At 43.4% G+C, this 14,934-nt stretch overlaps 1 protein-coding gene across 1 annotated transcript in view; it reads right to left on the reverse strand.

The window, feature by feature from the left end:
* Nucleotides 1-440: 440 nt before the first annotated feature.
* The window catches only part of PLEKHM3 (pleckstrin homology domain containing M3), a 76,576-nt gene continuing 62,082 nt past the window's right edge, over nt 441-14,934 (reverse strand). The window contains exons 6-7 of the mRNA XM_066637769.1: nt 10,799-10,956; nt 441-1,701 (exon numbers count right to left, since the gene is read on the reverse strand). Coding sequence (XP_066493866.1) covers nt 1,524-1,701; nt 10,799-10,956 — 336 coding nt within the window. The 3' untranslated portion in view covers nt 441-1,523. The remainder of the gene's footprint in view (nt 1,702-10,798; nt 10,957-14,934) is intronic.

Raw genomic sequence — 14,934 nt, forward strand, 5'->3', positions numbered from 1 at the left:
TTTTAAATGCAACCAATCTAAGATGAAGGTGTCAGATTGATAGGTTAGAGGGGTGGACAGCAACAGAGCAAACATACTTGGGTTTGCTCAAGGGTATACTATACATGCAAACGAGTGCTGTTTTTATATCACTATGTACTTGTTTCTTGGAACTGTGTAATCATGTTTACATCTACATATATGTATGTGGGAAACCAATGAAGGAAGGGAGATACTGGATAATAAAGGATTTCAGAGACTGTAAGTGGTAAAAAAATGGCTCGAGAAATTCCACTGGGAGAATGTCTAGGTTTCAGTAAGTTAGACTGGTGGAGCTCTTTTGTGTTTACATAGTGGCCTTGAGCCAACAACTGTTTAGAGACATGGAAGCTCCTAAATTAACACGACTGGAGAAATTTAAATGCACAAAAGATCCATGTATGCAAATATACAAGGTGACAGCAAGTATGTATAGTGCACTTCTTTTAACGGGTCCTTAAGTATCAGATAGGGCAGGATTCATGGGATGCAATCCGGAGACAGATTAATAGATGGACAAGGTGTTATGTGCTACTAGTTCAACATAGGCAAGAGCCATGAGCAGTGTGGTTCCTGATCCTGAGTTGGAAACTGTGCAAGAAGCCCCAACTGCTGGACATTAGGTGTGTGAGGTATGGCCTTCCCTTGCTGCTTTGGAGTATTAGCCTTCCCAACAGAAGGTTTTCTGACTCTTTGTAAATGTGCCTATCAAGTAGAAACCAAAGGAAAGCGCAGCAGAAAGACAGGCAGAACCTCCTCCCTCCCCCACTGCCCTAAGGAGTTCTAAACACGATGACAGCTCACCATTTTGCATATCTCATTACATGTGAGAAAACAAAAGGGACTGGAATTAGCATATTGGAATGTTGTACAGGTATAAAATTGTGACCATCCTAAAAGAGAAAGTTGCTGTGGTGACTTCCTTAATCAGCAGCAGCTGTGCTGCAGATGGAACGAGCACCTAGCACTTCGTTTACACAGGGCACAAGAACTGCACATCCAGAAGGGAATCTAAAATTGAAGGTTGTTTTTTTTTAGGGACGGAGAGGAAAATATTAAGTTCCATTCTCTAAAACATCAGCACTAAGCTGGGAAAAACCCACTAATACCAATTCACAGGCATCCCATAGACTATTTCCAACAGGTTTTAAATAGAGCTGCTACCTTTACTATTTTGCAACAGATTTCACCTGGAAGCATAATAATAAATAACACATACACACATAAGATGTTTCTAACAGTAAATGTAAAGAGAACAGGAAATATTTCAAGTAGACTACATTTGGTTTAAGACCAGCTGGTTCACCTAGACATCATGGATGCCATGTAGCTTCACATCTGCTTTGTACCTTTGGCCCCGGATGTTCAATAACTGAAAGGTGAATATCAGCCAGCCTGTTCGCAGTAAAGGATTCTGCCTGGCAGCGCAAAGATGCCTCGTCAGCATCCATTCTACAGTAGGAATGGGATTCCTGCCCTGCAAGTTGCCAGCTGAGTCCTTCAAGTCATGTGTTCTGATAGGACAGCTCAAACATGTTGCAAGCCTCTTCCAGGCTCTCGTCCAGGTTGAGTCTCCTCCAGAAAGACTTCTGCTTCATCTGAAGCTCCCTCCGCACACACCTGGGGCATGGTACAGACTTCACCTTGCATTCTGCATGGAAGACGGCACCACAACTGTCACACCTGTGAACACAAAAATCAGATATTTCACTATTTATAGAGCATTAGCCTCTCACCCCACTCTCCAGAGAATCAAGTCATAACTGATAAGTAGGCCAGTCCTCTACTGATACCACCTCAAAGTCAACTTCCTCTCATTCACTCGAAGGGCCCAATCCTATCCAACTTTCCAGCCCCAATGCAAGTAAGGGAACATTCACTTACTATGAGGAAGCCTCCATGACTTCCCACCACCCCCACAGGATGCAGCACATTAGCATAGCCACATCAGTGCTGGAAAGCTGGATGGCACCGAGCCCAAAGGCAGCTACAGAGAGGAGTCTGCATGCAACAGAGAGGAGGTTGGATGCAGCAGAGTCTCCGCAAGGAGAAGACGAAATGTTCCTTGCAGGTCTGCGTGTTTTGGCAGTGGTCTGGCAGGGCAGTTAAGCTACAATCCTGCACAGTGAGTGAAGTCGATGCCATTTCAGCCGCCTGACTCCATGCAGGATTGCAGCTGTTCACTTTTGGTTAATCTTGAAATCTCTTGCGGATTTTACAAGCTTAACCTAAGCATGTTATCCATTCTTTACTGGACTGGGACACATGCAGGCAACCCATGTGAGAGCCTAGATGACAGCCAAAGAAAACAGTTGTGCCTTTAAATTTTTAAATCGTCCACATCTGACACTAATGCGGATTTTATCAGGCTAATTCCCCTTTGGTTAGTGATTTACAATTGCTTGGGAATTGCTGGAGTCTAATGATTGATGAGAGTGTCATTTTGCATTCATTCATGGCCTCTCCCTTTCCTTTCTTTTGATCACTCTTCACAGTCAACTGGAGAATGTAAAAGCTTATCAGGAATTTCTGTTGAAATGGACGCCTGCAGGATTATGGAAACGTGAAGGACACCTGCCCTTGCTACAGAAAAATACTTAAACCAGGAAAGAGACAGAGAAAGGGAGAGAAGGCTCATGACTAAAATTGAGAGCAAATACATCATTCAAACCCATTGCAATGTAGCAGATCTGCCCCTCCCCAACAACATCATTATGGAGTTCATTCCTTGATCCAAGAAGGAGCGGGAAGGGATGATTATACCCAGTGCAATTGGGAAGAACAAATATGAATTACACGTTTTATAGATAGTCCTTAAAATCAAGCAACATTCATGCCTAAATGCTCCAAAAAACATTCCACAAACCATTCATTCCATGCAGGAATCAGGTCCAGGTATCCTCACTTCCAAACTACCTCTTATAATACACTGAACAGTTACAATGGAAGGAAGATGCTCATTCCAAAATAATACATGTATCAGAACTATCCTATGCATGTTTACTCAGAAATATATTCCACCAAGTGCATAGGTGGACTGGACTTAACCAGTGTTGCCTTAAAGACAAAATGATTTAATGTAGCATAAAGATTTGCAGGAAAAATCACACTCATGACAACGTTTGCATGTAGACAGAGAACTTTAAGTAGAACCAACAGGATAGGCATTTCTAATCAGATAAGACTGATGAAATATGGTTTCAAGCCTTCATAAGGAACTGCCAATTAGTGCTGTATTATACATATTACTAAAATACTGGGAAGGATTTAAGTTTGTAAGGAAACAGAAGTCAGTGGTTGTGACTAAGGCAAAACAAGTTACAATGGGGCTATATTTCAAGAACATAAATCTGAATTGATCAAAAACGTTCATGACAAAAACAGTTCAATGATTGAAGATGACTCTGAATGCTTTGGATTCCCCTTTTCTTGGAGGCTAAATTGGCATTACAAAGTTTTAGTTTTGATTGAGATTGCGGACAAGATTTCATCGAGTCTATAGTGGAGACCTAAGTGTTTGGACACCAAGTATTTTCCATATAGGGACAGAAAGTGTTTCTCTCCATAATATAAAGGGATGAGAGTTATATAAAGGGTGATCCTTTATCTATAGTGGTTTGGGAGTTGGACTTAGACCTGGAAGATCCAGGATCATAATCCCCAATCAGCCCATGAAGCTTCCTGGGTGACCTTGGGCCAGTCATTATCTCTCATCTTGTCTACAAGTACATCACAGCACATCACATTTACTATGCTTTTTCCACAGGGAAAACTGGAGCCTGGCAATAAAAGCAACAACAACAAATATAAGTGGGGGAAGAAGAGAACAATCTGGAGTTTAAGAAGTTGATGTTCCGTTTTGTGTTGCTGTGTTGTGTTGTATAGCTCAACTGTAATCTAGAGGAGATGAACAGGACAGGCATTCACAAGCTGAAGTGTTGTCTATCTGCAGCCTACTGGTACAGAACTTCCAATCACAGCAAGAAGTTCTTATTATGGTTGTGGAACTGCCCAAAACTTCAGTCAAAGGATGAAAAGCTCTTTTTTTCTGCCAAGACCAGTGCCTGAAGCTACAGCAGGCTCTTCTCTAATAACTGCAGGCCATGCAAAACACCTGTGTTAGGAGAAGGGGTTCCTGCGACACAGCTGTCAGGAGACCTATTTACAAAACAGCCTCATTGTGGGTGAGCCTCTCTCCTCTCCTCATCAAATCCTTTTGTGCAGACATACAATGGAACTGTGGAGGAATGTGACAAATTAAAAAAAAAAAGCAGACATTGTGGTTTTGGAGATGACACAAGACTTTAGACAGGCAGCTACAGGTTGAGTCACATGCTTGGCTTAGCCAGTGGTAGTCCCACAGGGAAGAAGCCACAGTTCATGGTAACCCTATTGCAGCTGTAGCCACTAGAAGCAAGTGGGTGGAGCACTGTTTCTTCAAACAACCCTGGTGCAGGAAGCATCTTTTGCATCTCTTAGGGGAGGTCTTCCATTTTCCACAAATCAGAGCCCGTGTTTCAATGTACTCCTGTAGGAAAGCCATTCTTAATATGGGCGGTAGGGTGGGGCAGCTCCTGCGAAGGGAATAGTGAATAGGGACCCAGTCTCTGGCAGTCTCCTCAGGAGCAGCCAAGGTGCTCAGACTGAAGACTTTTCCTTTTTCCCATTTTATAAAAGAAAATAAAAAAGAAAAGAAAGCCCCCCAAAACAGACGAAATGCAAAGTGAGCCGACTGCTCTGAACACAGCATCTCAAAATGGTAAAGACACAAACTGGAGGTGGCAGGAAGAGAGTTTGTGTCTGGTTGTCCTTTGGGGCTGAGGATTTATAGAACCAGGTGAGGCTGCACCGGCTCCCTCCCAGCCTCTCCTGACCATGGGCTGAATCAGTGGGTGGAAACTCATCAAGCTGTCTAGGGCAGTGATTCTCACACATTTAGCACCGGGACCCACTTTTTAGAATGAGAATCTGTCAGGACCCACCAGAAGTGATGTCATGCCTGGAAGTGACATAATCAAGCAGGAACATTTTTCCAGTGGCGTAGCTAAGGGGGTGCAGGGGGGTAGCAGTCGCATCAGGCGACAAGCTTCAGGGGGGCAACAAGCTGAGCTTGTCACTAGTGGCCAAAATGGGGAAAATCTTGGTATGCATGAATAATACCATCATGTTACATATCACTGGAAAGGTAATTTAATGCAGAATGCAATGAAACAAACCACATTGGAATATCTGTTTTCTATTAAAAGTTATGGCCAATTAACCAGAAAATGAAAATACAACTGCCTTAAATGAACAAAAAGTGGATTCTTTAACTTCAAACTGACCTATGAAACTGGTTGTTCTGAGAGCCAATGAGATGTTATGATGATACAGCATGGAACCAATAAGGTGTTAATATGAGTCAGCTCTCGTTTCCATGTAATTAAATTTGATTTTGTCATGGAGGGGGGGCTACAAAATCTTCTTTGATCCCAGGTCACAGATAGATGCCTTAGCTATGCCACTGGCTGGGGGGAGGTGGCAGAGCAAGTGGGTGGTGAGCTGCTGGGGGGAGGAGGCAGGTTGCCCAACAATTTGCACTTTTTAAAAAGTCTGGGCATGATGTCACTTCCGGTTGTGACATCACTTCCAGGGCATCATTTTGAGCTCCACACCGGGCTACACATTCATTAGCTACGCCACTCCATTTTTCACAATCCTAGGTTGAAATCCTTCTCACACTTACCCAAGAGTAAGTCCCATTGACCATCATTGTTAGAAAGAATATACACAGTGGCTTGTTAAAAGTACAGGTCTGGAACATTTCCCCAAATGCAGTCACATATCATGGGAGCATCAATTCTAATATGTTAAAAATAAAACATTGACATGAATGGGGACCCACCTGAAATTGGCTCGCGACCCACCTAGTAGGTCCCAACCCACAGTTTGAGAAATACTGGTCTAGGGTAACACAGTGCAACCTGCAACTCCTTCAGCAGAAGAGCAGCTCTGGTGTTGTAGGAGGCAAGATGCTGGAGACCAGCTGCTGGCAGTCCTGGTTCAAGACCATAGTGTCCTATATAATCTGAAGTGAGGGAGGGGCGAAGCAATCACCAAGAATCCAGAAATGTTTCTCTACACAGACAATCTCTGGAATGTCTGCTCTTAACTGAACACCTACCTGCACTGTGTATTGTAGTTTTATTGTGAACATCTTTGCTGTAATATGTGTGGTGGGCTCAGCCCTGGAACCTGTACAGTAATCACAATATACTGTAAAGCGTGTGCTGGGCGCTCTTCCCCATTCCCACTGAATGATCACAGCCTGACACTATGTCTCTGGGACTCAGGCTGCAATCCTGTAACTCTTTCCTGAGAGTAAGCCCCATTGAACATAATGGGACTACTTCTGAGTAGACATGCCAAGGATTGTGCCCTTAGAGATGTTTACTAAATGACAAGCACTATTTCTAGCAGCTTCGAGTTCTTGCATATGTCTTTTTTTTTTTTTTTTAAATTAGGCTTTGGGACAGTCTATAGAAATCAGAAGATATCTCCCACTTGTATTTTACTGTTGCTAAACTTAGACCTTATTCTAACAAGCTGAAAAGCTGACACCCAGGAAATCCCTAGAAGGGGAGAACCTGAAACAAGAAAAAAACAAAACCAAACACAAATTTAAAAGGCAGCAGCAACATTTGGGAACATTCAACTACAGAGTTGAGACAGCAAAACTTGGGGGTTGTGTATTGTCAGACAGGATGTAAGGAGCCTGGCAGGCACAGCCCACAAACCCCTGCTAATTAACTAAAATGATTGTGTTTGTTTTGGAACCATTTGGCCAACAAAGGAATGTGTCACGCTGATTAGCAAGAAAAGGGTATGTAATATATGTGTATTCAAAGCCTGATGAGTGCATTATCCAGGTATTTGCTCTGTTTGCTCAAGGACTGACAAAAATGAATGCTGAGCAAACAGCCCTGTGCAAATGGAAACTTCAGCTTTCTCAATGGGGGTGGGTCCTCCTGCTCCAAGATTCATCTGCCTCAGTAAAAAAACAGGTCTTGAAAAATCAGCATTGGAAACGGACCCTGAGAAGGACCACTTTTATGACAGACTTTCTTCTTCATCAGAAATACAGAATACTAGAATGTGAGAAATGCAGACAGAATCTCCGGCAGGTCTCACCAAGGCCACCTGGAAGTCATGACTCTGGTTTCTCCTCTGCTAGCAGCCCCCCCGCCCCAAAGAGGAACACTTTGGCAAGCAGAAAGGTCAAGGCAGTGGCATATGGAACAAGGCCCACCAACGCGCTTCACTGTAAAACACGGACATTGTCACAGACACCCACAGTGTCAAAAACGTAGAACTTCAAACCAAAAGAAAATATTACTAAGCAAAAGCTGCTAAACTTTTCCACTTTAATAAATTCCCCTTATAGGAACAATGAAAAAGGATGAGTGAAAACTGTTTAGGTATAACACAGCCTGGCTTCCTCCACCAAGGAAAAACTTGGTTGAAGGTGCTCAAGCTCCTCAGTCCCTTTTTGGCCCACCAACGCAGACTCCATTTGTTGCTCATGAAGGTCCTACTGGTTTTGCTGCAGCAGACTGGCATGATTACCTCTCCAGAGCGAACACCAGTTCTTGTGTTTACAGAGGTGGTCTTTCCAGATAATTGCAGGTAAAATATTCTTACATGCTCCCAAGTAGATACAGAACATATAAAATCAGGCACCAAGGAGAGAATTAGTCCCCTGCCATCCTTAACTCTGCCATAGTAGCAAATGCTCAGACTTAGTATAGATTGCTATGCATATCACAAGGTAAATGTGAGAACTGAAAACTCTGGGTAAGTGGAACTGAATGATTTAGGCAACAACTATTCCTGAAATGTGGGACTGTGATCCTGCTAACAAAATTGATATTCATGACATTTGAAAAGACACCTTTATTACTTTTGCACTGCAGTGGTGGAAGACATGCCCATGCTCATCCCAGTGTGAGAATTCTCCCTCAAATGCAATGACGCCCTGTTTATACTCCAGGATGAGAAGCACAAATCTGTAATGAGCAAGCTAATCATTGAGCTACTCCATTTTGTAGAGCATTATTAACCACTATGGCCGCAAATTCTAACCAACTTTCCAGCACTGATATAAGGGCAACGCATTGCCTTACATTGAGGAAGCCTCCGTGACTGCCCCATTGCCCCCCAGCTGCAGGATGCAGCACATGCCCCACTGGCACAGCTATGCCAGTGCTGGAAAGTTGGTTAGGATTGCGCCCTATGTTGCACGTGATGCTATTACATCAGCATTAGCAAATACTGCCTGCATAGTGCAAGTATAAATACACATTCCTGGCTGCCACTGGTAACACCAAAGGAATAGTTATGTTCATCTATCTCTGATCCGAGCTGCATGACAAGTTGCTTAAAGACTTATTAAGAGTTCAGAATCCAGAGATAATTAGCAGGTGATTTCAATGCACAGCATACCCCAGAGTAAGTAATTAAATATTCTGCTGGGAAACCATGCACACACTTCCAGGAAATGCTCTCATATCCAGTATTTTGTTGCTTTATCCTCATCAGTCTGTTGTAGATCTCTTTGCCCTACACGGTCTTGCAGCCCAATCCTGTGCATGTTTACTTATAAGTAAGAACTATTATTTTTCTGTTAGGGCTTATTTTCACATAACTGTGAATAGATTGCAACCTCAATTTGAATTCTTATAATTTTTTTTTATTTGCTATTTTCTTCTAAAGTGGTAGTAGTTCTGAGAGATTCCCTTCTTGTTGTCTCTTGTAGCATTTATCTAAGTTGGCAGCACACCTTATTTTATCTGTCTTCAGGGCTGTGACTTCATATGAACAAAAACTAGAACAAACCTAAGAAAGATTGGGAAAATAGCAGAACGAAAACATGACATCCTTGTTTTGTGGTTTGATAATTGGATTTACTTATTTACGTCAACAATATGATGTTTTATTTAGTACTGATGTACTATATTTTGTAAGCCACCTTAGGCTTTCCTTACTGGTTAAGAAAGGCAGGATAACAATCTTTTAAAATAACATAAGCAAAAGAAAACAACTGCATTAGGCATAAATCTCAGTAAAAGTTCGAAAATAGTCCGTATTGCCACAGAAATCTTCTATCTATCAAAAACTCTCAGCAAAATATAAGAACATAAGAACAGCCCCACTGGATCAGGCCATAGGCCCATCTAGTCCAGCTTCCTGTATCTCACAGCGGCCCACCAAATGCCCCAGGGAGCACACCAGATAACAAGAGACCTGCAAGGCATTCTGGGAATTGTAGTTAAGAACATAAGAACAGCCCCACTGGATCAGGCCACAGGCCCATCTAGTCCAGCTTCCTGTATCTCACAGCGGCCCCCCAAATGCCCCAGGGAAAAATGTTTGTGGCCACCTCCCAGTACTGCGAACAGTGCCCAAGCGCTGATCAACACCATATGTATAACTTGATTTTTCTACGTGTGATGACTCACACAGGGGATATGAAAGTCATCCGCACAGTGTTTGACCACTACGGGTTCATTCACACAAGCAAGTTATCACATGATATGCAAACAACAAAGGATGGACATACATTTGTGACTCAGCCTTCAGATGTGGCATGATCAGGTTGCCCATCTACCTCTCATAATGCCCTGAGCCTAGGTGCAGTGGGGGGGGGGGAACGCACACAGTTGTTTCCTAGCAATTACCAATGCACTATCCTTTATGAGCAGATGAAGCAAAAGGTAAGCTCCAATGCTTCTCTCCCACAGTCAGGCTTAAGTCGTACCTGATGGCTGGGTCAAGGGGGGCCTTTGTCTCCAGGCAGCACACTTGGGGAGGTGCTGCTACTCCTCTGTTGCATACCTGCCATAGACTTCTATGGGAGAAAAGCCCCAGGCGCCAGCTAGGACCCTGCAGAAGCCTTTCTGAGGCTCCCGACAGGTGTGGAAACTGTGCTTCCGGTTTCCCAGAAGCACAGCGTCAGGAACGTTGGGGAACTTCAGACAGGCTTCCCCGATGTGGGCAGAGGTCATGTGAGGCTCCATGAGCCTCTGGTGAGTGGGGGGGGGGGAGATTTCTGCGTGGGGGTGGCAAGAGCCAGCAGGGGGCGCTATCGCAGAGCTTTGCCCCGGCGCGGGGCTGTGGAGGTCCGTGGCTGCTGCCCCCTGCCCCTGCAGCAATCCTGATCTTCATTCATAATACACAGTCAGTGCCTCTAAGACAGGTGCATGCATTGCAATTCTCTCATTACATACCCCAAGCCAGGGCTAAGTTGCTGAGGGCTCTGGGGCAAAATTCCCCACTGGGTGCCCCCACTCCTGTCCCATGATGATGTTTAGACACTACCACAGGCACTGAGAGTTTGGGGTCAGTTTCCTTCTAGCTAACCTCTGACACCAACCCTGATCATACATCCATGTCATCACACACTAGTATGACTTGTAGAAGAACATTCCAAAAGTTCTACAAGAAGCAGCAACTGGTCTGCTACAGTTCCAGGGACTACTACAAAGTTCCAGGGAAGGAAACATTTGTTACCTAGGTAACATTCTAGTTACCTAGAAAAACACAAGGTTGGATCAGGTTAACTCCTTCTTGATCTGTTAAGAAATTGAGGCAGAGTGGTTCTTGGCGACATGGAAGAGATGCAAATTGCAGAAAAAAAGAAAATGGAGCTAGGTTCTTGCTATGACTGAGTCAGCCCTGTTACTTTTCACTATTTGACTGCAACAACAACGCATGCATATAACAGAAAAATCAGGATCTTTACCTGCTTGTAGAAATGTCCTCAAAAGGGTACAGGATTTCACCGTTGTTACAGATTTCGCATATGAACCCTTTTTGGCTACAAAGGCTGCAGCTGTACACATGAGAGGTGGCAAACTTGATTACCTTCCCAAGGAAAGGGGCCAACTTTCCTTCAATAACCTACAATAGGAAGAGACAAGATAATGAAGGGCCATGAACAAAATTGCAGGATTTTTATGTTTCACTAAACAACTGAAAAGAAGTATTCAAAAATAAATTAAATCTGCTCATTCAATCTGTAAACGGGAATAGGGTGCATGATGAGTAGGACCATAAAGTGAATTCAAATTCAAAATTGCTGAGTTAAGAAGATTAAACACAGATAGAGCAACGACAGCACAGAACACAGACAGAGATTTTTATACTGATCCAAATATTGCATGACAGTAAAGAAAATGACCTTCATTTCCTTGCAGTGTGGTCACATCTTCTACTCAAAATGTATTCTTTTTATTACTATTTGCTTACTGCATTATCTTGATTTTACACATTGACATTTCTTAATTCATGATTGGGTTTCTAGTAAATTACTGAATTGCATCTATTCACTTCCACTACTCAATGAATCTGAAGAAGATTACAGTGGGCAGAGAACCCTCCTCACAGTCAACCTCACAGAAGTCTAGCACTCTAGCACTGAGTAATGAACCTGCTCTTCTGCCACTGCACAGTCAACACTGGATTGGGCTATTTCTGAGGTTCTCAAACCGGGGCATCGTGACACCCCTGCCTGAGAGCCTCAGCCCCTGGTCCCTTAAAGGGAAGGGGAGAGGTAGTGGTGAAGGTGTGGTGTTTTTACTTACTGAGGGCTGGTGTAAGGTCCAGGAGTTGTGGGAGTCCCATGCAGCCCTCTGCAGGCCTCTCTGAGTCTTAGAATACTGAGAAAAAGCTATCACAAACCACTTCTGGTTTTGCTTTTCACTTCTGATGATCACTTTTTTCAGTAATCTAAGACTCAGGGAGCCCAGTAGAGGGTTGCATGGGACTCCCCGCAACTCCTGGATCTTACACCAGCCCTGAGTAAGTAAAAACACTCCCCTTGGCCCCCTTTAGCAACACAGTCCTGGAGACCAGGTCACTGCCTTTGCCCCCTCTCCTGCAAAGTCTTACCTTGGGAGTTTTACTCCCGAGAAGTTTGAGAACCCCTGGGCTATTTGATCCATGCACTACAAAGAATGTTTCCAGCAACATTGGCTAAGATATATGTTGCTGAATTATACCTAGAATCACTTGCAGTGCAATCTTAGACACATTTACTCAGAAGTCCCACAGTGTCCAGTGTGACTTATTTGCATACAGAACTATACTGCAAAGATAAAACCCTGTAAATCGAAGACCACATTTAAATGTTTCCTTAATATGCAGAATTTGCCTCTTCTCTCACTCTAGCATTGCTTTTGTTTCAAGTCCATGTGCCTGATATTTTAAGTGGTATGTAACCAACAGAAGGATGGTGAGGCTCAATGCAAAACCAGGAAACACAAAATCCATTAGAAACTTTACGTCAGTTAGAGTACACTTATTTCTCGGAGCTCCAGTCTCAAAACTACTGTGCAGATGATGAATGGGAAAACATAGGCAGGAAAGGAAGTTCATGGAAATGCTTGCGTTGCTGCCATGAAATGGAAATGCTGAAAGCCTTCGTTCTTGCAGAAACATCTGCAGCAGCGGGAAGCGGGACTGTTATTGCTAGCAGTGCAGATTGGACATCTGTTCATGTTGAAGAGAAAGGTAATGCTCTTATTGTGTCCTGCTACAGAAAGATCCACTCACGAGGGACTTTAAATAATTAAGAAAAAATCACTGTATGTGAAGGTGTGGCTTAAACCCCTGACTTTGCTACCATTACATCAGCTTCTGCTCATCAATGCTATGAGTAATCTAGAAATACATTTTTTCTTCCTACATTCAGGACCCAATCCTATCCAACTTTCCAGCACCAATGTGCTGCAATATGGCCCTCACTAAAGTAATGTTCCCTTACCTTGAGGAGGCTTCTGTGACCCCTGCCCCCCGTCCCCGTCCCCGCTGTCACAGGAAGCAGTGCATGCCCCACTGGCACTGCTGCATTGGCTCTGGAAAGTTGGATAGGATTGGGTTATTATTCAGGGACTTGGGGTCAAAAGACTAAGGTTAAGGGGAAATGATGGTCAACAAGACTGAGGAACAAGACCCAGCAGATATGTTAATGATGGTACATTTCAAATTAACAGAAACAAAAGAATCAAGTCATGCATCAAGGAGACCAAAACTAGACTCCATGAACTAGAACTGCCATGATCAACACAATATCATTCCAGCTCAAGTTTTGTGTAGCACCACACAAGTCATAACAATCGGCGATTCAAACAATAAAATGCATACATACTTGCACAGGAACGCATTGTTTGTGTGTGTACACTGTATAAAGATTATGCAGGGTCTGAAACAGTTTTGCAAGAAAGACTTGTAGATGAAAGCTAAGTGTGTGTGTGTATGCTGGGGAAGTGGTGGCGGAGGAAATGAAGCAGGAGAGGTACACAGGCAGAGAACCCATGCCGCATTTTGCAAGGGAGGAACCAGGCGCCAGGCGTTTTAGGAAAATGCTGACCAATGCAGGTTTCTTACACTGACTGTGCCTCCACTGACAGAGCTGTAGATGAGGATAGTACAAAAGTGAAACACACTGGAAAAGTGTGAAGCAGTCCAACTGATGGGCTTTACTGTCCTTCATGTTGTTTCTTAAAATTCAGGACAAGAGTAGATGGTGATATCTGTGGTGGAAGCTGAACAGTGTGCTTTGCTATATTCATTTTACGTTCACTTCTAACTTCCTGTCCCTGAAGATGACTAACAAGTCAAAACGCATCCAACAACTGAAGGCAAAGGTTGTTTGCTAGTTTTACAACCCTGTAAAAATGACTTTTTGTCATAGACAACTTCTAACAAGTCAAAACACTTCCAGCAACTAAACGGTTTTTGTTACAAACCTACTGGTGTGACAAGAGTTATGCACTGATAATGTTACCTACAAGTGTTTTGTAAAATGCCAAATGTACTTTATTTTTTCTGCACAGACAGACCGTGATTTGATAAGGCGTTTTAATTTAAGGTATAATAACCCCACAATACTTATGTGCTAAAGGTGTTTTAACGGTACACTAGGGATTCTTAGGACACAATCCTATGCATGCTAACTCTGAAGTAAGCCCTCCTGGATTCAGTGGGGATTACTCCCAGAAATTGCAAGCTCTAATAAACTTGCTCTGCAGAATTTGTACTCTAATCCTTCAGTATGGTATGGAATGTATTTGCCTACTATTTATCCCCATACATTGCAATTACCTGGGCAGCAGCCTGACTTCTCTAGGGCAGAGTTAGCGCTCACTACTCAGAAATGCATACAACTTCTGTTTACAGAAACAGCATTGGAGAAATGAGGACAAACAGTTTCTTTAGAAAAGGCCTGAAGGAAGTCTCATTGAAAACTGTGCTATGCCAAGAATGTTATCTTTGTATTTTCACAATGTATTAGGCATATGTCTAATACAGTCAAAGTACAACTAGAAAGTCCAGTCACTATGTGGTGAAAACACGGGGGATGGGGGGAGAAAAGGAACAACATAGGAGATGATTGTGCCTGAATATAGTGTAATAGCTTGAAGGTATATGCAACCCTGTGTGGTGTTACTTTCTGCACAACTCCTACTTTCTTCAATGTTGCACGCTGTGTAAACCTAGGGGCAGGACTGCACACTACCAGCACAATTCTATGCATATCACCTCAGAAGAAAAGTCCCACTGACGTCCATGCAACTTATTCCCAGGTCCATGTATTATCATTAAGAATATTTATATATCTTTTTCATCAAAAAGTAGTCCATAAAGCAGTTTGTGCAGCAAAAAAAAATAAAAATCAATAAATGGTTCTCTGTCCCCAAAGGGCTCATGGTCTAAAAAAGATGCTAGCTTGGGGTGGTTGCCCAGCCTCCGCGGCTCGGCAGTCTCATGGACCGCAGAGCCGCGGCACGGTAAGCAGGGGCGGGGACAGGGGCAGGGGGAGGCCTGCCGGGAGCAGAGAGAGGGTGGGGAGGAGGTGTGATATGGGGAGGGGGCAGG

The sequence above is a fragment of the Tiliqua scincoides genome, chromosome 1, assembly GCF_035046505.1.
Source record: "Tiliqua scincoides isolate rTilSci1 chromosome 1, rTilSci1.hap2, whole genome shotgun sequence".
NCBI lineage: Eukaryota > Metazoa > Chordata > Lepidosauria > Squamata > Scincidae > Tiliqua > Tiliqua scincoides.